Here is a 27697-nt window from a genome sequence, read left to right on the forward strand (position 1 = left end):
CTGCACATATTTATTCTGTTTTGGACGTTGAAAGTAGTGGCATAACTGTGAGTTGCGACTTCTCAAAAGCCAATATTTTAATAGGTGAAAGTATGAAATCAACGCATTTATAAGTAAAAACCACAGAATCGAACACACGTTTTTATCTCGGGATTTTTGCTCCCGTTTAGATTTGACCTCGTGCGAGAGGCTCTCTACCTGCGTATTCGATTCGCCAGTGGAATGACAAGCTATTTATATTCTCCGGTAGCGCTAGTGGCGTAAGCTGGTTAACATTCACAGGTGAGCATTCTCTGTGACAACAGTTGAATGTTCCGCTGGGTGTGCAGTGTATGCAGGAAAGGGGAAGGGCACGAACGTTTCTCGTCTGCGCGTATCTAGTCTGTGTGAATTCCCTTGCTTCGCAATCACAGGAGCAAGAAATGACAGTTTTTTAAACCGTCTCATTAGTTCCCGTTTAAAAGGTGAGTTGCCGCATACTCTCTCTTCGTGTCATTTGAAAATGTTGCAATTGCGTCGTGTACAATTGGCTTTTATTATTTTTGAGTTCTTTAAAATTATCTGTTAGACTAAAATTGCTGCCGTGACAGCTCGGTTGACTTCACCGTTGTTGTTACATATGTATTACTCGAATTCGTACCAGTAACATGCTATTACTGCAATTGGAAAAGTGGTATTTGTGATTAAACACACCTTCAGTACAATATTCCCCTTTCATGCTAGCAAGAACAACAACTCTTTACATATCAATTGGCTCGTCTTGGCTCGTTTTATGAAGTAACGTTAAACGAGTCTATTTACTTCAACTATTATTAAGTGTAGGCAACATGATATAAGTACTAATACTCTATGATAGTTGCCGGGGTATGACTCTTTGCTACCGCATAATGAGGCTAGAGTGAACTGTTTATGTGCCCCGGTAACTGAGTACCTGTCGTAAAACTTGTGACTTGTAAGATATGCTATGGTTTTACTTAAATCCTCGTAATGTGAACACTATTCGTCCATTACTGCGTAGTTTCGCTATCGATTCAGTCTCCTAGTTTATAGCCGTACGTCATTCAGCTTTTGTTATCTAATTCTACGAAATATGAATGGATAGATGTATCTATGCAATACCGTTTAGTAGACGGACTTACTTGATTTTAGGTATAGTACCATTTCAATAAGACATAAAAAATGTGACAAAAAACGAGTCGATTTAGAGCAGTACGTTCTGAAGCATACAAGAGATAAATGGTACTAGAACATGATTCACCGTTTGGTCTCTCTAAATTATTGATATGCAGCTGTCGTTTTCATATTGTCGCTGTTAGTTTAATAGAGACAGTTGTTTTAGCCGAAAGCAATTGCAATATATTCAACTACATTGAAGTCATGGGGATTTTCGGGTTATTATTCTGTACCTGTAAATACACAAAGTATTGTCTTTTGGGGTTGAATGATTTAAGACAGTGGATGGAAATTTCATTTCAAAAGGACCTAGGTAACTTTAGAAAATAATTGGACACTTGTTTTTGAAAAAAAAAATGTTTGCAAATACGTAATCTGAAGTCTATGTTGTAACCTCACCCAACATAAAACCTGCAAGGAAGTTAATCCAAAAGGCTTAACATATGAGGTACGTGTAAATAGACTTCTAACCGTCTATTTATGCTGGGATTAAGGATGATAATTAAGGCAAATAACTTCTTGCTGCTGTGGGTTATAATTTTTAAGTCGTAACATTAGTTTAAAGCACAACTAGTCCCATATTGATAGAAATAACAGAAGTTCAGCAACTGCACCCGTTTGTCAGTTTCCCGGTGTGAGGATTACACCATACCACACCATTACTCTATACTAGAGGCAAGTTGAGTGATGACATTAATTCCATACAAAATTCTCTCTGGGCACAATAGAGAAAAGTGTAAAGAATTAACCAGAGACAGATCTGCGAATATTTAGTGAAAAAAATCAATGTGTGGCCCTGGTAAAGGGCACCACACCATACTTGAAATAGGATAAGAAAGAATAGTGTGATGATTTGATCATGTCCACGTTCACGTCTACGTCCAGATTTCATACCATGTCTTGCCCTGGCGGGGAAACAGAGCCCCATTATTGGGGGAGGCTATATTTAGTATCGGTGGCATGTTATCAGAGGTGCGACTGTTCTAGTCCCAGTTTGACAAAAAAAAAAAAGTCCACCCAGACAATGCCTGCCAGCATTTGTCAGCGTGTGCTGAACGTTGTATTGATAAGGTAAATCCCACATGAAAGTATGCTTATCTGAACTAATAGTTTTCAAACATGGTTAATAAATGTATTTATTTCACAGATAGAAAAACAGATGTAGTTATGCGCCTTTATTAATCCCATGAACGAGCCTTTAAGGATATTTATCTAGTCAATGACACTAGTACAATGAGAGAATGTCTGTTCGCGGTTTGATACTGAAATTAAAATGTCTGTCTATAATTCATGTTTTTCATAATTATGCTAATATCTTTAGTTCAGACAGATTTCAGCAGTAGATTAGGGAGTAAATAACATTAATTTTAAGAAAGTATGTTTCCCAATGTCGGTCCGCATCGACCACCCATTAATTATGCCACGAAAAGCCCATCATTTGCTCTGTCAAGTGCATGTGCACATGTACAAATCAAATCTATTATTAAACGTGTTGGTCACATAGAGGACAGTGTCGACCCTTTCTCTTAGTTAAATTCTTAACCCATAAGATCATTCAACGGATAAACGTGGTCCTAGCTGAAACTCGCCTTTGTAGCTGTTGGAATGGAAAGAGGCATGCAAGCAAAGCTGATTGAGCTATCATTCCTTGCTGCGTGTTTTCAGGCAGGTGTCCTCTTTATTTTGTCTGATTAATGGGTATTTGAATGTAATGTTGAATTTACAGCTTGCTTACAAATGTCAGAGTCAAGCACACGACCAATCTGTTAAATGGCGGTTATGATAGGTAGTTTCTGGTTATCTAAGGGTTTCATTCGTTCTCTAAGACCAAATATTCGTATTCCAGCTTTTTCTTCCTATGTTGATCTTCGTGACTCCTTTGAAGCTCATCTTTGTTTGAAGTAGTTTTTCAAAATTGTAATACTAATACGTAAAAAAAAAAATTAGAGGAAGATCTCAGGAATGCGTACAGTACTATTTTACACCTTATCAAGAAACCCCGTTTCACGTTCCACAACGTCGTTGCTAGGCAGTGCATACCTTGAAAGTGAATCCTTTCCAATAGAGAAACGCAGTTATACATCCCACCTGCAGACCAATCTTATCTCACTGTCAGTTAAATTACCGAGCGAGTAATGTTCGTTAACTAGAGCGATTAATTTCTTAATGCATCGTTAATTGTTTGCTCACACAATTTAAGATACAAGATGATACAAGTATGAAGATTAAGCGTGTGGTACTTAGCACCACTCCGGTTGGTAGATTAGATGTTAATCTTCTTGATGGATATTCACTTTATTATCTTAAACGGTGGATTAATATCATTGCAATATTAACCAACATTCAAACATTCCACGTCTTGGAACTACGATACAAGATATCTTGGATCCTAGCTTGGAAGTTTCTAACCATAGCTCCGAAATGTAAGGTGGGCAATCATCATTAACTCCTTCAGTCTATACGGGTAAATTAAAGCTACATTAGTGTACGATATACTGGTGTTGGGATGACGCAAGCTAGACAAGTATTTTTGTGGTGAAATGCCACCGTTTTCATGGACAAGGCATGAGACAATACGTTGTCGTTCATGGATATATATTATTGAAGTGATGCGGGTACAGTACGCCTGAACACAAATAGCTTATCAGTATTTTTTAAGGAATGTAAAATATTTATGGTATTTATAATAGGCCATTGATTTTACGTGTAAATTCCCGGACAAACATTATATCCTGTAACATGTACACCTTAAAAGCAACACACCTTTACTGAATAAAACACCGTGCCTTAACTGTAACCGCAAATTATTTTCACCCTGCGGGGTGTTATTACACCCAAGAATGTAACTTTAAAATAGGATGCAGAAAAATTCAATAAGCAATATTCTTTAGGAATGTGAAATATGTGGTTAAACCTTCTGATTTTAGGAAAAACACCATGTATATCCTTTATCCTATTGAAAAGCCGTAAAAAACACACCTGTACCGGCATCATTCTTTTTAAGAATACAAAGTATGCATGCCCGGATGTGTGAATCCTATTTTAATAATAATAACAAAGTTAAAACTGAATACATTAAGAATTACGAAACATATATCGGAGTTGTTTTTTGTAGATTTCTAGTCCTTGTTTATTGTCATAACCTAATGTGTAACACGATAAATAATACATGATTGTCAGATTATTATTATTTTATAATTATTCTTTTTTTTTTTGGGGGGGGGGGGGGAGGGGGGTGAAATCCGGGTTGGTTCACCGGTAGTGTCCAGCATTGTTTCTTTGACTTACTCAGACACACAGGGTTTCAATTGCCATGGCGCCCGAATTCCAATTTAACTACACCTAATATTTGATTACATATTATCAACCCCCATGTCATTACATTGTTATCAGTTTTCCGTGCCCTGTGAATAATGACAAATTCCATCGAAGAAATTAGAATATGATAATCATTCTACCATTTCAAATACTGTTATGTTATCAAACCCTAGATATCGTTTATTGGTCAAGGCCTGGCTCAGTTTTGCCACTGAGTAGTGCCCAAGGGTCGTGGCAGGTGTGGTTATTTAATTTGCAGAGGGTAGTTATTTGGGGGGTCAAGCAAAAGCACGGACATCGCCTTTCGTTGTTTTCAATGGACGTACGTCACGTTGGGTGGCCGCAGGTGAAACATGCATACATACCCTTCATGGTGACGTAATAAATCAGACTAATTATTCACCGTGGTTAACTTGTTTGTGTACTTATACAAAACCGCTGAACTTGGTCGTGGTATGCGGAATCAATACAATGGTGTGGTTATCAATGTCCCTTTCTTTTCAGTAGTATTTGAACCTCACGATTTGGGCGAGTCATAGTGTTGTTTATTGTCACTGCCCCGCACCTTAGTTTACATTTGTACGTTTTTGGTCAAGAATGATCATTCATTTGATTCATTCATTAAGGGCCTCGTTTTCGCCTCAGGAAGTCAAATTTCGCAAGAATACGCTTATTCAAAACCACCCAGTCTTCAAGTCGGCTATAATGGTGAATTGGGTATAATATGGGATGAATTGTCAAAACCCCCGTCATTCTTCGCGCCTTTGACTCTTTCACCAGTACGTTTCATTTGTATAATAGGTATGGTGCGTCTTGTTTTGCGAGACACACTCTCTCAACTAGGGCTTTGTGCATGTTGCTTTACCGATCCGACCTTGTGCAAATAGGAGCCCATATAATACAAGGAAAGAAAAGCGATCAATTCCCTGTAGAAATGCAAGGTATTATGGTCTTATATGGCATTGTCCGTCATGTGTACTTAAGGGTTGTTCCGTTGTGAAAGGATTGGAAACGCGGGGTAAAATACGATAAAACTGACAGAGTCGCTGTGAAACGCAGCGCATTAACAGCGCGTGCTCTGAGCAGAAAACGTGTCGCTAAGAGGAATATGTTTGTGCGTTCATCCTTCCGCGTTTATATTTTAACCAGGTATATGCCTTAAACTGTCGCATCTTTTCTCATTGCAGCTGACCAGGCTTAGGTGAGCCCACAGAAATACCAACAACAAGATAGAGCGAAGGAGTTTTCAAAGTCGTTCATGCATGCGGCCAGGTAAAGTTACCGCCATTCTTCGTGAACAATTACAGAGCATTTTGAGGCGCACACTGATCGCACCCTTATGTGAGGCATAGCCACGGAACAATAGTTTTGAACGAAGGCTAGGCGGGATATATACCGGAGATGCGCATAGAGGCTGTCTTATAACCAGCATCACCATATAGCAGAGGAGAGACAGCGAGAAAGAAAAATATCAGTTGACTGCCCGAGTTTTGCCGTGAGCAAACTTTCTAGATATATTGTACAACTGACAAATATCACATCGTTTTCGCAACACAGTACATAGGCAACGGCTATGGCGAAAGTTAATAGGAAAGACTCTATAAAGAAACAGCAATACTATGTGGAATACCTCGGCTGGAAGGAGGCGAGAGGGATCGCGGGGAGGGAATACACAGAACCCATCGTTCGAGAGTTGATCAACAGAAGGAAGCAGCAGGAAAACCTACCTCGGCTTACGATTCAGGTGAGCAGAAAAGAACTGAAAATCACACAGGAGGTCGACAAACGAAAAGGGAAAATCGAAAAAATCAAGTACCCTCCCATCCCGGCCCAGGATGTGACATACGTCTGTCAGGCACTGTCACCGGACAAGGATGTAGTGGCGTGTATATTCCTAGGGTTCAACCCGTACACAAAATGTGCAGTCCACACTCACGTTTATCGATGTGACTCTGAAGACACAGCCGCCATCTTTGTGGCCCACGTAAATCAATTATTAGAAATTCCGACGCATCAACATCGCATCAGGAAAATTGAAGCCGATTTGGCAGCAAAAGGACAAATTCAGTCGCGTTTTATTGAATCTGACGACCCCCCGACACATCATTCTGGTAGTTCCGGGGGGAGCCGGAGCCCCCCGTATAGTGGGAGTGGCGATAATATTGGAATCTCCAGAGAAAGGGGTAGCTCAGGAAAACGTCCTCCGCCTAATGATATTGCAAACGATATCACCCCATACGACTCTTTAGCCGCTGAATTACACCAGAAATTGAATGCCAAAGAAGAGGCGCCTCTTCTTTTACCACCCAAGGACTACGATACCGTATGTCGGCGCCGAGGAAACCTCCTGGATATCGACTTGAGAAGGAGCAAACAGGATAATATCGTCGGCGATGCCGCCCCGCGGAAGGACAGTAATGATGGCGGCGTTGACAGCGGCCTTGGAAGCGATTTACATTCTCCCACAGGGGACTCTCTTCCCAATCTTGATTCCAGTCTTGACGACGATGTCTTAAGGCCCATTATTCCCAGCTGGAAAAGAGCTTCTCAAAACTCCGAAGGTGCCCCTGCTAGCCTACAGAGAATCTTCGACCAGAGGGCGAATTACAACAGTGACTATTCTGGCCCGTACGAAAGTAGGGATTCATATGACCAGGGAGGCCGACCGCTCTCCCCCGGCCCGTACCACCAGAGTCACGATTACATGTATGGGACATACGTATCCACCCGGAGCTCGGGATCTGGAGGCCACACTCCCACGGAACCTGGAAACTACATGATAGGCGGATACCACCGTCCCCTTAGCCGTAGCGCATCTGGGAACTCTTGGGGTCCTAACGATAGAAACTCGGGCGGTGAAAGCCCTCGCTATGTCCATGCGGCCCCTCAACATGTTCGCGGTCAGTCCTTGGATGAGGGTTACAACACCGTCTCTGACACCGCTCCCTTCTATGATGACCACCATCGTGTACCAACAAAAAGTCATGGACTCAGAAATTCGGGATCGGAGGACTTAAAATTTGCCCGTGGTCGATCGGCAAGTCCTGAAGATCCTTTGGCGAGAACGATGCCAGAGTCAAACTTCCGCGGAGGACATTACCGGCATGAGTTCTCACCTCAAAATCATCGGAGATCACAAACGGTCGAGACGAGGAATTCAAGAGGATATTACAATTAAAAATTGGATATCCTTTTCAGATAAATTTATAAATATTCAGTCTTTTGAAACACCTAAGACTCAGACCTATGTATTCTGTGAGGCTGTTTATTTATTCCCAATTTATATGCCATATCTTCGATGACTGTATATAAAGCAGATGAGACCCATTGGGTACCTGTACATAGAAAGCTAACCTTCCTATTTATTACTGGACATCCCTCAGTTTCTACTGAAAAACTACTCGTGGAAAGAGTGCAATTTAATCCTTGAATGACAAACTGTATTGTATTCAATGAAGTATGAAGGTGCGGAGGTATACACTACGTTGCATAATTTGTCCACAAGAAATCCATATTTTGTATAACTAACTTATTAGATGCATATGTATGTAAAGAAATGTATGTAAGATTATGAACTCGATAAGGTACAGGGAGTTTCAAGATTGTGTATTGTAAACATTCATGAGTACGGACTGTTTGTCTTTATCGAGACACTGAGTTTAAGATACACATGTTATTCAAATATTGTTATCCATCGTTACAGAGGAGGGGTGTGTTAGCATCTTCTTAAACTTGATATTGAGGAATGTGGTAGCACTTTGACTTGTCTTCCAGCGCTCTGTTCACAGTGCGTCTCTGATGCAAAAATTAATCAATTATGTAGAATGATAAAACAGGAGTGCTATCAATACTTCAATATTCCAATAGGCTGATTATTGTAGGACGTGACTGACTACGATTATTTATCATAGGGACCATTTTGTAAGGTTACACAATTAATTAATTACAGATCCCTTAACGAATATCGACTGCTTCTAACCGCAGGCCACTTTTAAAAGGCACTAATGAGGATGTCTGACCCTAAAGTTTGTACGACCAACTTTGTCAGATATTTTTAGGCAATTAAAAAAGTAGTCTACCTTAAACCAACATGCCCGACCTTTGTTTTCAGTGTAAAAACCAAGATCACAATTGACCAATTAGGCTGTAACTTATGTGGTCTTACAAAACGACAGGTATTTATTGGGAAGTTGACGAGATATTTAGGGTTTATATTGGCTTAAATATTTTGTTTGCATTTTAGGTGACATTTAAATTTATCAGTGTCGACTGAAATTATATTGTAAACAACCCGACACGCGACCAATTTTTTCTGACATTGACCCCTTTTGTTAAATGATATTTAAAGTATGTGACAGAAACAACTGGATAAAAGGCTTTAACTCAGCTTGTTGGCAAGATGTTTATCATACAAAACGACAGTTATATTAATGAAATTGTTTATCTTCTGTTGATTTTTGTCTTATATTATTTAAACCCGAACAAAAATAAATTCTATATTCCTAACTCAATGCAGTGGTAATTTGTGGGTTATTTATATTTTTATTAACAGCACCCCGCGGCTGATAAGAACTCATTTCGTACATGGTTGATGTCATGTTTAAGTGGTATTTATTGTTTTCGAACCCCTGTCAATTTCCCTAGTGACAAAGTCGCGCGAGGACTCGTTAAATTACTGGTATCTGAATGCTTTCACTTTGCAAAGGAATTCCTGTCGCTTTAGGAAAGTAGAAAAAGTTCGGGATATGTGACACCCTTGATCTTGTGATTTTTCAAAAGATGGTGACTCACTTGTTCAAAATGCAAGTACTGGTCTTTTTAAATACATTTTGAATACGAAGTGTGAACGTGGTAGTTGAGATGTAAAACTGATTCCAGAGAGGGAGTCATGCTCTCCTGGCCATGTTTATACGTGGGTGTCCGCAATGCCAATTTTAATTAAAAAATTTATGTTAGGCAATGTACCGCAGTTGCTTAACAAGTTCTGATCGGTTACGCAAGTGCTAACGTGACCAAAGTTCTCATTCAGATATGTTCTTAAGGGTTTTACGAAAACTGATGTTATCTTCCCCAAAATGGCGACCATATTCTGGTAATCTAAGTTTGCATAGAAAACGGGTTTTGCCGAGTTTAATCATGTTTTCTTATTCTGTTGGACGTGTATTGAAAGTGGGTTAAGTTCAAGCCGCGGTGGACAAAAGGAAGTATTTACGGTATGCAGGAAATAGGCGTATGTGTTGAAATGGATAAAGGTTTTGGAATATACCTCTATTGTAATTTCTCATATTTGGAAGAATATAGAACCATTATGTTAAAAGAGCATCAATAACCAATAACTAATTATCAATGATTGTGACTCAAATTTACATCCTAAGGTGATGAGTGGTGAAGAATTTTGTGGTGGAGTTCAATGAGTGTAGGGCAAACTTTTAGCTTTGCTGGCTCTAAATGCCCTTTACATCACATTACCTGTTTTTCTTTTGGATAAGTCTTAAATGTAACACATATTGCCGAAAACCTGTTAAGTCATTTCGCACATTTAATTGCATGCTGAAATTGGAAGTCTGCAAATGGGATTTACACAGGCTTTCAAAGACGCATATTACTGTTAGTTTAGAGAAGCGGGGATTATCATTAATTATGATATAAAGCTTACTCCACCTGACAAAACCAGCCAAAATAGACAGCACCTCTCTCAAACCCGCATTTTACCGGACGCGCACTAATCATCACAAATTAAAGTTATTGTGGGACGTATTATCGATTTTTCAAAAACCCGCTGACTTAATCACACGTTTATATTAATCCTAAGTGACTTCCTTAAAACTATTTTATACAAAAGAATACGACTCCACCTTTCCCCCTGTTACCGAGGCCCACGGCAACCCGGGGTGGAACAATGCGAGCTACTGAGTGTTTTGTCGACCCCGGTTGTTCTTTTTGTCAAGACGGTAAAAGATGGCGTGTTTTCCATGACGCCCTGGAACGTAGATTACCCTAATTATGGTTTTGAGTTCAAACGGTGCTAGGAATGAACACGTTGGGATTTCATTTTGTACAATGGAATCGTGGAATTTACGTTTATTTTTTTGAAGGTAATGATAGTTTTGTTTTATAGCCCCTCCCTGCGGTGTCATGTTGGAGTGCCCCAGACGTATGGCATCACACCCGCCATTATTATAGAGTGATTATAGGCCGTATGTCACGACGCTCCTTTTTGCCCGAGGACAATTTGATCACACCATCAATATCAAAAGTCAGGAAAGGAGTATCTTTATAAAATTTAATAGAAGAGCTTAGTTAAATTGTGAATAAATATCATGAATATAAAGCAATTAATTTGATCGTCACTATTGAGCTATAACTAACAGAGCTATAACTCTGTTTTGCGTAGAAGTAAAGTATCCATCGGAGTTCACCAGTGCAAATGTTAGCACCGTTATTGCAATTAACAAGTAGGCCTACTATTTTTTATTCTTAGTTGCCTTTTTATCTAAATCTCAAAAATGAAAGACCAAAATCTTTTATAGTGAAATGTCTTCAACTTCTTACATCTTATATGCGTAATCGTCATATGACATAAGAATACCGCGCTCGAAGTGAAAAGACAGTAGAACAGACCATATTGCAATATATAAAAAGTAGCAGACGACCATTTACATGAAATGAGCAGTGACACCCCAGTTAACTCTATCTCGGTTTTCTGTACCTGTACTTATACATTTGCAGGCCTATGCATATTAAGTTGGGAATGGTAACAGTATATAACTCTAAATGGGACAAATGACGACGCAATGTGCCATTAAATCATTTTCATTTCCTGCAACCTCTATGACGTGGATGTGCTTTGAATCTTAATACAAATATTATTAATACCTTTTCGGGGGTTGGTTAAAAGGTCACACGTTATTGACGCATTATCATATATTGTTATAATGGTTACGTTATTATTACTTACACAACAAATGGAAAAAACCCTTACAAATACAAAGACACATTCAATTAGTTGATAATGCTTCCTTGTTGAAGCTTTCTGTTTGATGTGTGTAAGCTTGGATCCAATATTTAAGTCCCGGGAATCGTTATTCCTTAAATCAATGAACTAATTAACTAAACGGAGACGTTTCATTCTTACTATAAAAACATAAACTAATGCACATCATGTTTTATAGATCTCAAATCAATCGTTCACACAAACTTTTCTTGGCTTGCTTTCAACGTTTGTGTTTGCGCAAGGGTGTATTACACATTGCTCATTTCATCTACATCAGACCGTAACATTGGACAGATTCTTTCCCCCATTGTCTAAAGTAATAGTTTACATTTACATCTTCTCTCTTAAAGACCTCTTCAAGATTTCTCTTTTGTAAAACCCACAAAACATTGCCAGGTATAAGAAGACGAGAGAGCAGCGAAGGTCACTCATCCGAACTCAAGGATTCGGACCGTGTTTGCTAAAAGACCGTCTTGGAGAATCAAGTAGTGGCGCTTACACACAAAACGTCCAGAAAATCGCAAATATTCGATACGGTCTTTTCATCTCACCGAGACAGATTCAAGTTTTATAATGTCATTGCGTTGTGAGAATATGGCGAATTTAGCGCACATTATTTTCTTAGAATTAAAACACCGTAAATGAGTTCAGCTCAAGAACCCATCCCATCGTGTCAACGCACCTGAACTTGTCGTCGAAAATCTTGACCAGGGATAGAATACGTGTGCGTCCACTGTGGGATTTGTGACCACGCTCAATTTCTGCAATCCTATTATTCATTGTACAGCGCGGGATATTACCTGACGGTCGAATCATTTATTACAATAGACCAACATTCCACTGATGTAACATAATCTTAAGCCCTATGTCGTCTGCTTGAAAATTAATATCATGTTGATTTGCAGCAAACCAAAACAAGATGGCCTTGTGCCAAATAATTTGGCTGTTTTTGTCTCAACCCAGTTTATTATCTGGTGTAACAGGCATATAAAATTATTTCTTTTTTGTTAACTTGTAACCCTTCTCCGATACAGAGACAGAGTCTGAGATGTGTGTACACATGGACAGAGTTTGCATGATAACCATTTGTCTCGTTTCATGCTAAAGCAGATAATATGTTGGCTATGAAATGATATGTGAATAAGTCATCTAATATCATAGATTTGTCTCTTGCGCAAATTATTCACATAACCAGCTCTACCAGGCCAATTTGACTTTGGCATGTTAGAGAATGACATCTCCGCATTGCATTGAAATGAAATGTAAATTTCAAAATATCATTCTAAACATGAGGATAACAAACCAAATACAGGATTACTGTTCTTTAAATTATCGCAAAAGAATATTTCGACAGAAAGATGACATCATTACGACGAATGTTTCAAGACATATACTTGACTGTTTTGACCATAAGCAATCTATGCAACAGGCGACAAAAATCTTCCACAAAACTAATATTATATTGCAGTTCACCACATTGTTTTCCAACACCTGTTTCGCAAGGACGGGTTACTCCAATATTTATTTAACACGGTAACAGTAGCAGAGGACTGGAAGTCCTGCGCGTTCCCACGTGCAATTAGTACGTAACAAATCAGCAGTCAAAGAGAAAATGCACCTTCAAGGGGCAAGTTTGTTGTACTGCATGAAACTCTATACCCCCAAGGCTTCCCACCTTTAGGCACGAGTTGCCCAGCCTGGGCCTATTGACATACTGGATACTCTACTCAGTTTTTAAAAAAGGTTCAATCAAAATCGATGAAACATGTTAAATGTGTTCAAGTCTAGGTGACGTTGATCCGCCTTGGACATTGGCAAAACCTAGAGCCAAACAATGCTTACTTGCAAGCCCAATTTATCGCTTTGTTTCCTTGTTTTGTTAAGCAAACCTAAAGTGACCTATGCATTTTGACGTAAATTATGAAAGAAAATACAGATTACAAATAATTGCCAGTAATCTTAATGCATTTAACAGTATTGCCAAAAGTCGGTCGGTTGGAGTATATTTCGCTCGCACTTCGTGAACCTCACACGCTATTCAATTCTAACTGACCAATTATTGAAAAATCAATTTTTTTACATATTTTATGTAATGTTTCTCAACAATATTTTATTTCTAGACTGTTATATCAGTTCTTTGGAGACTTGCCGTCTGTTGCGGGCTCTTTCATGTAGCGACCGGTTACGACTGAGTTTTTGATGATGCAAATTAATTTTCATACCCTTTTTGATTTATAAATTATACGTTACGCCACAGCCAAATATATGACTCACACAGTTTGCTACATCAATAAATCAAATATGGTCTTCCAAAAAATCGAATGTATAGCATGTAGTGCGACCTAGGCCCTGAAATAATAAGTTAAAGTCCGAATTGCTTTTCATGCTTATGGTGAATTTTAATGATTTTAATGATAAATGTCATGGGCAACAAATCCTTTTTATTAAATTAGCCTTTAATGCTAGATTATGAAAATGTTGAATCAAAAGAGTTAATTAAAACAACCATCTTAGACAATAAGGAAAAGTTTGCTTTTGAAATCATATAGCATTCTGGGAGCAATCAGTGTTAAGTATGTTTTGCATTATGACAGTGCTTAACTAAATCATAGCTGTAAAACCTGAAAACAGCGTAATGTTGATACTCGTATCTACCCCTCTAAGTAGGTGATACCTTTTTTCAATTTTGACAATCATATTTCTTCCAGACCTCGGGCGTACACTGTATATGTGCACGACTCAAAGGAAAACAGAAACTTTTTTTAATCACAAATTAACCTCCGAATTGATCACAAAGATGTTTTTAAGTCACAGAACAGAACTGATGTCCCTTGCTGTGGTTTTGTGCGTTACGAGAAAAGAGAACAACACAGCACCAAAATTGAGCGCCTTGAGGAACAAAATCAGATATATATCAGTTAAAAAGATGCTTTTGCCATATAATGCAAACTGCGGATTCAAACAACCAATGATTTTTTCAGGGTAGTACTAGTATCGCATCCCTCGTTGTTGTTGTTGTTTTGAAGTCGTATTTAAAAAATCTAATTATCTTTAAAAGCTTAAACTTCAGCATTCTAATTAGGAATACTTAATTGTCAACTAAGCGAATAGAAAAACTTTCTCAGCAGGTGTTATGAGAGGCCATTCGAACTTCTGACCTAGTTATTTGTGCACAACCAATGGCATCTTTCTCTAGGTCAAAATGAGAGATACCGTTCATTTTTAGAAGCGCATCTACTGCAATAGGTATCTGGAACATCCCATGCAATGCGTTGTTTCATTGTGTTAGTTTTTAATTTCGCTAGACCTTTGCCTAATCAAATCGATTTGCCTGTTGTACATTGACATTTAAAAATGGTTTTCCTAAATCTTTTCATGAAATATGACTGTATATGCATACCTTCTAATGTGTGCGTGCACGGTGCTTGTCTGCATGTGTTTGGGTGCGTACATTTAGTTCTATGCATTCCTACCGCATGCCTGTTGCATTGAACTTAATTGCAAAGTAAAATTTTATATGTTCTGAAGTTTGTGAGGCACGAGCACTTTTTGATTTTGCAACTGATTTAACCCGTCTGCAATGAAAAATAGGACGATATTGTGCGGTGTCAGAACGGTGTTACATGTAGGCTACCTAAAGCACATAACACAAGGCCGGCATAAGCTATGCAAATCTCAACATGCTCACTTATAATACTATAAATTCATCATATCTTTTTATAGCAATTTCTCACAACTCTTGTCACAGCTACTTGTATTTGAAAAAACGAACAAAAACACAACGTGTAATCCTGAGCACATATGTAGGTTAATTGACACATAATCAATACTTTTGTTTACGCTCGCGCATTCTACTGTCACTTCAAACAATATTCATCAATATTGAATGTACACCGGAGATACACATAGACACATGTAGTCTACTATCATGGCCCACAATTTTGAACAAGGCCCACCTTTGTGTCATCCTTCAAAAGAGGAGTACAAAAGCTGAGCTGTAAATATCCATGAAAGACATTCCTCTCAAACACATTATACAGAGATAAGTTACTGCGGTGACGTGAAACGAGGGTTTAAAATGTAGAATTATCATACAAATACCATTTGAAACAGAGACCTTAGCAGATCGAGTATGTGTATTCGATCAGAGCACGACGTGACAAAGGTCACGTGCGTCAGAGGGGGAGATGAACGACTGTCTCAAAAGCTGTGGTACCGCCTTTTCTTGACCTCGATGCCCTTGCTACTTTCATTTTTTTTTCATTTAATCGTTTTCTTTTTTCACAAGAGCCTACACTTATAGCAGAGGTCGACTGGTGTTTATTGTATTTATCTTTACGTTCATTATAAATCACTCAGTAAATATGTGATATTTTGGATATATGGAAAGCATACATGTTACAGTATGTTCCTCTAATCTGCTTCTAATTACTCAAAAACATGCCTTAAAGCAATGCTTACCATTGTGATTCTTTGAACATTTCGACGCTTTTATTAAAAATTATATTGATAATTTCTTTAAAAACTGTATAGTTGATTTCATGTCTTGATCTTCCTTTAGTGTTTGGTTGCAGTGCACTTTAATATGTTTGCAATATGCCTGTATAAATAATATTGCTACTTCACTGACATAGAATTATGATATGACTTTTTGGTATTCTTCTCACATAATAATTACAGCCTGAAAATAATGCCGTCAGGGCAAATAACTTGTTTTTAACTTTTGGCGGTTGAGAGGTTTTACTGGGGCACTTGTTGATTCAGGCAGTGTACCGCTATCACCAAGGACAATCACCAAAAAAAATAAAAAAAATGAAATGTAGTACATGACAGGTGCTCTTATTTTCCACTTGGTAAGGGTCAGATTAGACAGACAACATCATCTAGTAATGAATACGTGAAATTACTCAGGGCATCAAGCTAAGTTTTTAAAAATTATTTATTAACAAATAAACTCGCCAAACTTTCTCTTGCGTTTATTTTCAAGCCGCGTTAAAATATTTCACGTCCTTTAAAGCTTGGTACATGACCCAAACGTTGTCCCCATATAAACCTATTTAATTGCTCTGCCAGTGATTTGTGTTGAATATAGTTAAAATTCATTGCCTCTATCAGTCGTATTTTCAGTATGGCGCTTGTTGTTGAGTCGCTAATCACTAATTAGGCAAAACAGCAAAAAAGAAGGTATAATAAGAAATATATATATATATATATATTTTTTTTTTTTTGTCAGCATAAATGTACCATATTTTACGTTCGAATAGACCAGAATAATAGGGGATGATAATTAATGATTCTTATTCCAACCCTACATTCTTCTTTTTGATTTAACCACATATTCTTACCCAATTTAATGTATGAATCATTCATTCTAGAAGTGACTGTACACATATTTTTGTCAGCAGATAATATATTTATGTCCGAAACATTAGGACAATAATTAATAGTTCTTATACCAACCCTATATTCTATTTTTGATAAGTTCATATATTCTAATCCAATCAAAATAAATGAATCATTCATAGACTTCGTCAGAATCTACCTAGCCCTTTAGTGCAAGGAGCAAAACACATTCCTCCCTTGTTTGCATGAAAGATGAGGTCTGGTCTCTTATGTTTTCCTTAAAAGGTTGTAATGGCGGGCACACCTAAACCACATGGTCGACTGGAAAGTTCATTTTCATGCAGAACTGTGCACCATCAACAATCGAGACATGCGTTTCTATTGCTCATTTGCAGGTGATGAGGTCAGGCAATAGTTTGATTTATCAACACTTTTTTGAAAAGAAGGACAAGCGATAAGGAACGTAAATAACCTCTTTCTTGCGGTGCATATAAATTGCACCATGAAATCTGTTAAAATGTACTTTGTATTCACTTCGATAAATACTCTCTCTCTCTCTCTCTCTCTCTCTCTCTCTCTCTCTCTCTCTCTCTCTCTCTCTCTCTAAGACATCAAAACAAATGTGCATATTCAAATACTACCAGCAAGATGGGAAATTAAGTCTCTGGTTAACCTTGGGCGTTGGGTCAAGACCAAACATAGCATCATATCCTGAAGAGGGCTACTGCAAAGTTGTTAGATATTCTGGACACCTTTTTCTGACAGGTTACGCTCCAACCCAAAGGCGATTTACACAAAAACATGACCGCTACGATTACACTTAGTCCCAGCACGCACATCCGTCCAACGCTACCCTGAACGTCGCCAAGAAATCTGGAGAAGAATCTGCCTCTGCATTTTTTTTCTGGACGTGATCTCTTAAGATATTTTAACAAGCAGAAATAGACATTATACTAACGCACTATTACATGTTCATCCTGACCTCTCCGTTACATATTTCGAAACGATGTCTAATACATAAGTGTGATAAAGCGGTGAATTTGAATTCGGAGTCGTTTTCAAAAGATCATATAGATAGGGTCGATCGGCAGTAAAGATATTTCATAAAGTCAATAGATAAAAAAAATTACACCATTGCTTATTACGATATATGACGTAGGACCTAAAGATACAGGGACTCACACTTATCAACCGAGATATTCAAAGAATTGAAAAGAGGCGGCTAAGGCAATCTGGTACATATATTTTGCAATGGAACATTCTTTGTCATTCATGACATTCTGACTCTCAGGGTGTTTTGCCATTCAGGCTGATTGCGACTCAGCCAAGCATATACCGGTACTACATGTGATGTCGTTAAGATGGCAATTAATGTTCGGGCTGAACTGACATGCCGACATAACTTAACAGAGATCCAAGAAGAGACATGATCTATTAATGCCACCGTCACTATCTTTAAAACCTTAGTCACTCAGTGGAGAACCGGTTTATTCACCTTATTGAAATGCATAATGGATTTTATTTTATACACACGGCAAATTCTTCATAAGACAAAAAGATCTCCTGGTGATACAAAGCGGCCTTTACTGACAGAAAAGGTGTTGAACAGAGAGGCTTTAAACATCAAGTGAAAAAAGACGGAATTTAGGTACCAGGGACTTTACTGATACGATAAACATGAACAAATGGACAAAACAGACAGAGGACAAAGCTGCAAAGCAGAAACAGTCGAATGTTTTAATCGAGAAAAAGGTTTCTTTTCTCGGCCAATGGTACTCCACAGGACACGACGACAGCGCTTGCCAAGTATGGAGGAACCAAATTTCCTCCACAACAGCTGGAACAAAAAACAAACTAAAAATTACCGAAGCTGGGATAACATTCGGTAGTAAAGCCAATTTTTTCAACCGCTCGAGCGATGTTTTGAAATTAGAGGATATTCATGACTTTTATATTGGCGACCAGCACCTCTATATTATCGTCTGCGTGGCACGGGTGACACATACAAAACAACGCATATTGCTATTCCGTTGTCATAACCTGAAGGATTGCGAAGATCTGGTGACAGTTTACAGAAATCTTGTCGACAGTGGGATTCGCACGGTCCCCAGCAGTCACCAGGGACATCGAAGTGGGACTACCGGTGGGGATATAGACTATCGCGTGGAGGTAAGAGAACATCGTCTCGGTGCCCCGGAAAACCGTTCAGTCGATGTTATACCTGACTACGAGGAACGCTATCATCACCATTCTGAACAAAGCGGGCCCCAGGACTCGTATTACCGGTATGGTGATGGGCACAGCCCGGCAGGAGGAGGAAACCAGCAAAGTCACATTTTTCGCGAAGAAAGGTCAACCTCGAGCATTGTAACACAAAACCATGCAAATAATCAGCACGCTGGGGAGAGACTCGCCGTGCCGGTGATAAAACATCAACAGCAAGGTCCTATATACAGCCGCGTCGAGCACGTGGAGGGAACGCGTGAAAATATGGGCGCTCGTCAGGGTAAACACACCAGCACACGCCATTACAACGACAGCCAGCACCACCGAGAATCAAGACAGCACCAGCAACAGCACGTTCACAGAACAGGTAGAGTGACGAGTTCCAGCGACGATGAAGCCCGCCAGGTAATTGACCATTTTGACCGTGTCGTGGAACGCAGCGCCAGTTCTACATCACGAGATAGCCCCAAAATGGTGCGGAAACCGGTTCAGACGGGAGGAGAAGTGGTAGAAAAGACGTTGGAGGTGCGTCGGTATCATAGTAAGCACGATAGCTCGGATGAGGATTACCAGGCTAGGCGTAAACAGGAACAAATGGAAAAAATGACACTGGCCGAGCAGGCCAAGTTACGCGATGAGGTAGAGAACTTAAAGGAACAGGTCGAACAATTAAAATTTGCCTCTCTTCAGAGAAATACCCAGCCCCAGCAGACGGTCATCGAGACCACCACCTCCACTTCCCATCAAAACCGCTCTAAACGCCATGGCGAAAAGAAACGTAAACACCGCCGCCATAAAAAATCAGACACGTCGTCTGCTACGGACTCGTCTGCTAGCTCGTCTGATGAAGTAACCCAGGTCAAAGCTAAGGAAGTGTCAAGCATGGAGGTGGCTAAAAGTAATGTTGATGATCATCATAAATTAATGGTCACACACCACACCTTAGACCGCCATGGTCAGATGAACCAGATAGAAACTTTCGGAAACTACGACACGCGCCCCCCTCCCCCGTTGCCATTGGCCGAGGCCACCGCAGCTGGTGGTCAGCGTGTTACTAAGTCAGCCTACTCAAAGGTGATAAAAACGTCAACGTCAGGAGGCGGGAATACTGGACAGATTGTGAGCAGTGGAAGTGGAGGGGCCGCTGTAAAAGGAAAATCTCTTAAACTGGTCTCCAGCACTGGTGGCCCTACTTATGACTGCGAAGGAAACCCAGTTTCACTCAGCCCTGAAAGCTCGACTTATAGCCATGCAATGTACGGCGGTGGAACAACGGGAAGCAGCGGCTACGTCAGCAGCACGTACGGTACCACCGACCGCAGTGGAACCGGTTTGCGCGTCGTGTCAGCGTCGGGAGCTACAGCTATTGATAGTGAAGGCAGGCTTATAAATGACGGGACCAGCGCACGCAGCGTACAAAGCACTTCATCCTATCAGTATGCAGGTGCCAACGGTCACGGTGACCACGTTATCCACACAGACGGGGATCCGTACGCCAACCACCTTGTCTACGGGGGCTCTACGTTAAAACGTGACGGTGGCGGCGGTAGTCAATATGGAGGAAGCAATTACCATACTACAGAACGTCATTATAGTGAGCGCGTAATGTCACCGCCGAGAATTGAGGTCACACCACCGCATCCTACACTGCTTACGCCAAAGAAGGCCGCCAGTGAGTACGGCTACCACTTTCACCGTGACGAGCCCGACTACGGTCACAGTGGCAACAGGGTGCATAAAGTTACTAGACACACGTCGTCAACAATCACTCGCCCTGCCGAAAGAGTCTACGTTCAACGTACACCAACCAGTTCACGTAACGTCGTTTATTACGTCGACGGACACCCCTCCCCTCCTCCCCAGCAGCGTGTTGTTGAGACAGCGCCCATCTATGCGTCTTCAGGGGGCTACGAATCTCGTTTCACGTCGCGCTCTTCAGGAAGCCCAAAGAGACATTGAATGTATTGTATAATGAAAATGAATGCGACTTGTGTGGACAGTATGAGGTTGATAATGGACTTTTTAATTGCTTTATCAGTTAAATTCTTTTTCCTTTTCTTGTTAGTGCACGTATGGTGCTAGATAAGATTGTTATCAAATATTCCTTTTACAAAAGGAACTTATATGAGATTATTTAACAGTGAAGGACATAGAGAGATGGATGGAGAGGGGGGAGGGGCACATTTTCCACGACCCTAAATCATGGAAATAATTGACCATAATATTTGGCCGAATTAGATCCACTCTTTGAGCCCTGTAGTAAACTTAGTATAACGAAAGGTGTACCATTATCATACATCAGATTACATTCATCAGATTACAGACAGTATTTAGTGAATGTTAAAAATATATCGCATTCAAAATACGGTTCCGGGTACATGTACCAGCAAGTTAATGACTTTCTTTGTGCCATATTTCAATACCAATGACGTAATTGTGACCGCCCACCTGGACTTTTTACCTAAGTGTATTTAATATTTGTAGCGCCCCCTTGCTTTGTATAAAATAAATAGTATTATAGTACAAATAGAACAACATATACATACAGCTGCAATATCCAGTGCATTTTACAAAATAAATCCATTATAAGAAATAAAATAAGTTTGAAAAGCATCTTACATATCGTCATTCAGTGCCTATCCATATTTCAGCCACAACAAGGCGTTTAGGCCTTGCGGGTTTGGGTACAGGTCTTTTCTATAGGGCCATTGATTCGAGACTCACCGACACAAAAGCTAAGAGAACATAATTGCTTATCCTCTCTTTTGTCAACCGGTTTACATATACCGACGGGATAGAATAGTACGTTTCATATTTCAGCACATTCCTTTTACTGCAATACAGCGACCTCGTCTAAATATATAAATATGGGTGATGGGAATTTGAGGGTCAGGTGCAAGTAGAATGGGAGTGGAGTTCCCTTTAGTTATTCAAATGAGCACCGAGCTATAGTGTATTGACTAACTATCGAGTCTGCGCGTTGAAAACTGTTCCTCCATTACTAGGGTGTGTTCATTTACCTGAGTTGACGCCTGGCGCGGTGTGTGGGGACTAGATATATGAAAACGGATTAATAATTTATGAGATTCCAGACTCAGTCGCCTTCAGGGACAAGAGTGAAATATTCTTCAGATGCTGTGCTAGCCATTTAGGCATGAGATTCGAAGTTTTGACCCAACACCCTATTCCATGGTGAAAACAATCGAGTAAGTTATCGAGTCGGTGCGCGGGAGCCATTTTGTCTCCTAGGACTTGTTGATAGCATACGAACAAGGAAGATATAAAGTACGTTTTTAACGTCAGTGGCGGCTGCAAGCCCGTGAAAATGGTGATCGGGCCGAAAGTTGAACATAAACCCCTTGCTCGGTGTCGGGTGTTGTACCTTGGCAGTGCAGTGCCCATTGAAACAGCACGTGGATTAGATGCCATACAGAAACCACTCCAGGAAAGGTACCCGGTGGATGTTAACTCGCCTGTGCAGGGAATCGATGCCTGGGTGACAGTATTAAGTACCGGGGTCCACCTCCAGTATGTCGGGGACCCCAGTAACGTCTTCTGGTTTCCTGTGCAGAATCTGTATGTGTGTGCCGCGGTGAAGTGTGTGATGGTGACCAACACAGCAACAGGCGAGACGGTTCCGAAATTCGTGTCCTTAGATACTCCGGCAGCCAGCACCAGCAATGGTCACCCGCCGTTGTTCTCTTTTGTTATGCGTCGATCTACGGGTGTGAAAGTACTGGAATGCCACGGATTTATCTGCAAGGGCACCCAAGCCGCATTGGCCTTGGTAAAATCGTGCACGTACGCCTACGAGCATAAAGAAGGGTGGTCTAACACCGAACCTCCTGCCTCTGTCCTGGGAGAGGAGATTCGTAATGGGAGCTTACGTGGAATTCCAGGAGACAGCCCAGAGCAAAGAAATGGCCATGCTCCTCAAAATGGCCCCAATCCGTACGCCATGGGCGCAGCGCACGTCCGAGGCTTCCATATAAGTGAGCCAGGCGGCAGACCGATGATGAGACCCCCTATGCGGCCTCCAATGTACCGGGTCCCCTACCCACCCCCACCTGGTCATCCCATGATGCGACCCCCACCCCCAATGATGCGACCTTTTATGGGCCCTCCCCGGATGCGCATGCCCCCTCCACCCCCAGGGGCCCACTTGATTCCCGTATATGCTATGCCCCCCAGATTACCTTTGAGACCTATCCCTGGCCCGGGTGGGGCGTACGCGGCAAGCGATATTCACGAACTATACTCCAGGCGCATTCCCAGTCGCTCCTCCTCGCAACGCCGCCGCAAATCGGGATCTTCATCCTCTGGTTCCAGAGAGAGGCGGGCGAAATCCCACTCCCCACGTCGCCGACCTCACAGTGATGGTGAGGCACATCGACACCAATCCCCCGAGCGTCGGCAACGGTCATCATCCAGCAGCCGAGGTGGTAGTCCCAGACGTTCACATCACCGTCGTCACCATCGCCACTCGTCACGCTCTCCGTCTCCCCACAGGCGCAGTCACACTCCTCCAGCTGACTATGACTATGTGCAATTTAGGACCCCCAAGAGAATGAGCCGAAAAGACAAGCATGATCGCCATGGCCACGATGGTCCCATCTATATCATTTATCCAGACCGTGACGGACGGCTCCCAAGCCCCCCTCGTGAACGCCGATATATAAAGCAGTTAGAGCGAGGCGGGTTGTACAGATCGTCAATACCCCCAAATCAGAGATCGCGCTCACTCCCCCCACCCATGCACCGGAGCGAATCGCAGACTAGATACAAAAAGAAAGGTAAAAGCAGAAAAGGCAAACGCAGCAAGTCGAAACAGAGCCGTAGCAAGCACCGCGCAAGTTCTTCCAGCGACCAGGACCCCCTAAGTAACGGGGTGCATTCCGAAATGTTCATGAGGGAACCTGAGGAGTTGCGATCCTTCCCCCGGGACTGGAGGAAGCCAGAGAGACAGTTTCAGAACGAGCGTGCCTTTGGTGGGTCTATCAGCAAAATGGCGCTTGGGGAACTCGGCCGCGACCATCCCTCGGCGTACCAAATGAATCAGGGATTCGAGAACCGCAATGAGTTAGATCACCACCCCGGGGAAATAACGACCAACCCCCTATATGGGGAAGCAGGCCCGGACTTTAGTGCAGGGTATGGTTCTGACGGTGAAAACAGACCCCCATTCGACGATTTTGAACGGACTCTGGGATATTTCCCATGAAAATACTGCTGATAACTATAAGGAAGTTCTGATCAGTGCTGGTAACTATATCTCTGCTGCATATTGTTGTAAATACAGTATAAACTAAATCGCTATATGAACACTAACGGAAATTTATAAAAAACCGTGACAATTTTACTGAAATAAGCATTAGAACATGAATGTTACAAAGCTCAGCAGACATGCATAATTGGAAACTTATAATTCACATTGTAAAGGTAATATTTTTTAATTTAAAGGGCCTTGGTTGTGCAGATATATATTATAAATCTAATCTGAGCATGTACATATATTCGCTTATTTGCCTCTCATTTTCTTTTATTGAAATTGGCACAAATTTTTGTTTGTGTACCAAGTGACATGCACTCTTTACTAAAAGAGTACATATATTTGATTAACGCAATAAGATTTTACAGTATTGGAGCATGTGAAGAATCGATAAGAGGCCTTTCATATGGGTAAAAGATCGTTGGGTAATTGATCTTATATGTACAAAGTCCGATCTTCTTCTCTTGTAAAATATTTTGCACTAGCATACATTTAAGTATTGTATAATTTTAAACGCCTCACTAAAAACAATAACCGAATTCCAAACCTCAGACAACTTATCATTAGTCATTTAGATGTGACACGCCTTGCATTGAGATATTCTCCGATTTCATATCATCAAAAGACCGCAGTGTTCGTCATCAGGTATTGTTTACAGTGCAAAGAGGAGGGGTATTCTTAACATTGAAACTGTACAGTATCACTTGAGTTAATCCTTATTTCAGTTAGTTTGGTGACTGGTGGTTTTTTATATAACTCACAAAATATTATAGGCGGTAACCCTTCGTGTTCTGTAAGTATTTACGAAAGAGGAGAAAGTAAAAATGCTATGAATCATATTGTATAGACCGTGTTTGGAAGAACCTACTCCGCCCTTAGTGAAGGTTTGCCCTGTTAAGCGCACCGGCAACCACATCCTTTGTTCAATCGCTGAGATAACCCCTCTCTTGACCCCGCCTTAGTTCTGTTACATGTGCGATATAGATCAGCAAATATTATTATTACCAAACTCAATTTTTTTCATATATTTGACGAAATATTCTGTCTAGCAAAACACGGTTGAGAAATTTGCTGTTGTTTTTAAAATCGGGTCAATATCCTTTTTGTTGTAAATCGCTTACAGAGCACGATTTATATTGAATGTTACATCTAGTGCCTGGTCGGTTAATTAGCATCGGAGAAAGAATCCGATACTTGAGGAATGCGAGTCGACAGATTATTGCCTTACCTAAGCTGTATAGCTATGGTAACCAGTCTCACGTTAGACCGAAATTATGTAATGTTAAGAGTGAGTGCAACAGGCATAAATGATAGATTTCCTGATGGGAAGAGCGACTGACATATGACTCTGACCCTTATTGCCAATATGAATATCAGCTAGCCATATGTAAGATTATATCAGTGATTTTATTTATATTGGTTAGGGTATTGTATTGTTATACTTGAGTATTTGCCAAACTTGGGGTGAAGTACTTTTTTTCCATATTTTTCTATATTTCTGTTATATTGTTACTTTTAGCAGAAACAGCAAATGTGTTTAGTCGAAGGGGATAAACTCGATATTAAAAGCTCCACATATGCTGTTCGTATTTTTCATGCTTAAGTTTACATCTTGATGAATTATGGGCGTCTCCCCCGAATACAATGTCGTGGGTTAATTACAATTAAAGTGTTGGCTTTCCTAAAACTCTATGGGCAGTGAGACACTAAAAAGATAACGTCACAAAAGTAGGTGTTTCTCAACTTGGTGACCATTAGTCACAAGCGTCTTATTCATATACAAAGGAGTTTCTGGCTTACTAATTTCGCAGTACTTTGAGGGGCGTTACTTGGTGATTTTTTTTTGGTCATATTTATAATTCATTAAATGCTCTTAGAATATCCATTATATTAATCTTATGAACATCGTAATGTATTATTTTATTTTTAAGGGAAGCGTATCAGTGAGAGAATATATTTATGTTAGCCTTAAGACCATGGTGTATGGTCTGCCATACCATAGGTTTATTTGTCCGTTATCATTTCTATTACAATGCCGCCACTTTGTCTATACTGAATATGTCACGTCGAGGAAACATTGTATCCTAATATATTAAACAAAGACGTATGTTTTCCCCTTTCATGATGATATTACAACGTTTTTTATACGTACATTGTAAAACGAAAGATATACTCTTTTTCTTTGTCATTTGACAGTCTGTTTGTGCCTTTGTCACCATCATGACACCGCTAGTTCTATTCAAAGTTTCTTAAGGCAAAAATGAATCAAGTCAAGGTAGCCTGTGGTACGTGAGCTGAATACGACAGGTATGGAGATATAAAGGAAGGCTATGTATACTGTCGCACCTGCAGACTATAAACACCTTGTGTCACAAAAGCCGGCATCCGTGTCCAACTCACTTGTAAGGTTAGGCAGATACCCTTAGAACATTTGTCATGTCGTAAGGGGTTTATTTTAAGACTCAGTGGTAACTAACAAATGCTGTTGCTACACATAACATGCTATTTTTTTTACTTTTAAACTACCATTGCAATTTGTTAACTTGATAACTAGCAGTTGACGTGTTTTATAAACATGCTGAAACATAATCATTACTTTTATTCTTTTTAAAAGATTATCAATAACATCAACGGTTACTATAACAACAAGGGGGAATACAGTTTTGTTAATCGGTGTTAAGTTTGTTGAAAGAGTTTGACATAATGGCTATTAATAATGATATTTAATAAATGATATTTAACATCCCACGTCTTTCTTTTTTATCAAACAGGATAATAATAGAGAAATAATAGTTTGGGAATAATTCAAATCTCAACTGAGCATGTTCTCGTAACACTACTTAAAAGATTTGAAAATCCCCAGGTATACCTCTTTATTTGACGAAACTTGCATAAATGTATCTTGGATTTAAAAGAAAGAGAATCAATGGTCGTAAGTAAACAGTGAGGGTAAATACGTGTAGGATTATAACCTATGTTCGTGACTCTGCAATACTGTCAGCATGGATATGAGCCAAGGTGTACTGAACATGATCTTTGGAGAGTACTCGAAAACGATTTCTCGAATGTGACTTGATTTAAACTTAATTCTCAAACTTAAGTCGTCCGGCGGCTGGTAGAGTGGGGTTAACTTATCACTCGGAGAAAAATAAGTTGCGGCGAAGAAGAATGTTTAGTCACCAACTGCATAAAAATATTTTCATTTTTTAAATTTTTTAATGGGTCCGCAATTGCACGTTAGGCCCTTTTGGTAGTAAAACTATAGATATGGCGCTGTCAGACGTTCTCTCACTTCCCACGCATCTTCCACAAAGGCTACATGTAACACAAAATATGAAAATTGTAGATGGCGCGTTGATCGCACTGTACTCACT

At 40.2% G+C, this 27697-nt stretch overlaps 3 protein-coding genes across 5 annotated transcripts in view; all 3 read left to right on the top strand.

The window, feature by feature from the left end:
- Nucleotides 1-27697, top strand: part of LOC106171370 (uncharacterized) — a 237833-nt gene that overhangs the window by 101402 nt on the left and 108734 nt on the right. The window lies entirely within an intron of this gene.
- LOC106166891 (uncharacterized) lies at nucleotides 249-9002 on the top strand. 3 transcript variants are annotated; one of them, XM_087009826.1, is made up of 2 exons: nucleotides 249-464; nucleotides 5679-9002. In XM_087009826.1, exon 2 carries the CDS (start codon nucleotides 6065-6067, stop codon nucleotides 7667-7669), a length of 1605 nt encoding a protein of 534 aa, XP_086865952.1. In that variant the 5' UTR covers nucleotides 249-464; nucleotides 5679-6064; the 3' UTR covers nucleotides 7670-9002. The 3 variants fall into 3 exon arrangements, with proteins under 3 accessions (XP_086865952.1, XP_086865966.1, XP_086865958.1); XM_087009840.1 differs by lacking the exon at nucleotides 249-464 and adding an exon at nucleotides 2816-2838; XM_087009832.1 differs by lacking the exon at nucleotides 249-464 and adding an exon at nucleotides 4438-5432.
- On the top strand, nucleotides 21880-27068 carry LOC106166881 (uncharacterized). Its single transcript, XM_013545544.2, has one exon. The coding sequence runs from the start codon at nucleotides 22380-22382 to the stop codon at nucleotides 24273-24275; it is 1896 nt and encodes a 631-aa protein (XP_013400998.1). The 5' UTR covers nucleotides 21880-22379; the 3' UTR covers nucleotides 24276-27068.

The sequence above is a fragment of the Lingula anatina genome, chromosome 1 (genome assembly GCF_051362555.1).
Source record: "Lingula anatina isolate TDL-2025a chromosome 1, LinAna3.0, whole genome shotgun sequence".
Taxonomy (NCBI): Eukaryota; Metazoa; Brachiopoda; class Lingulata; order Lingulida; family Lingulidae; genus Lingula; species Lingula anatina.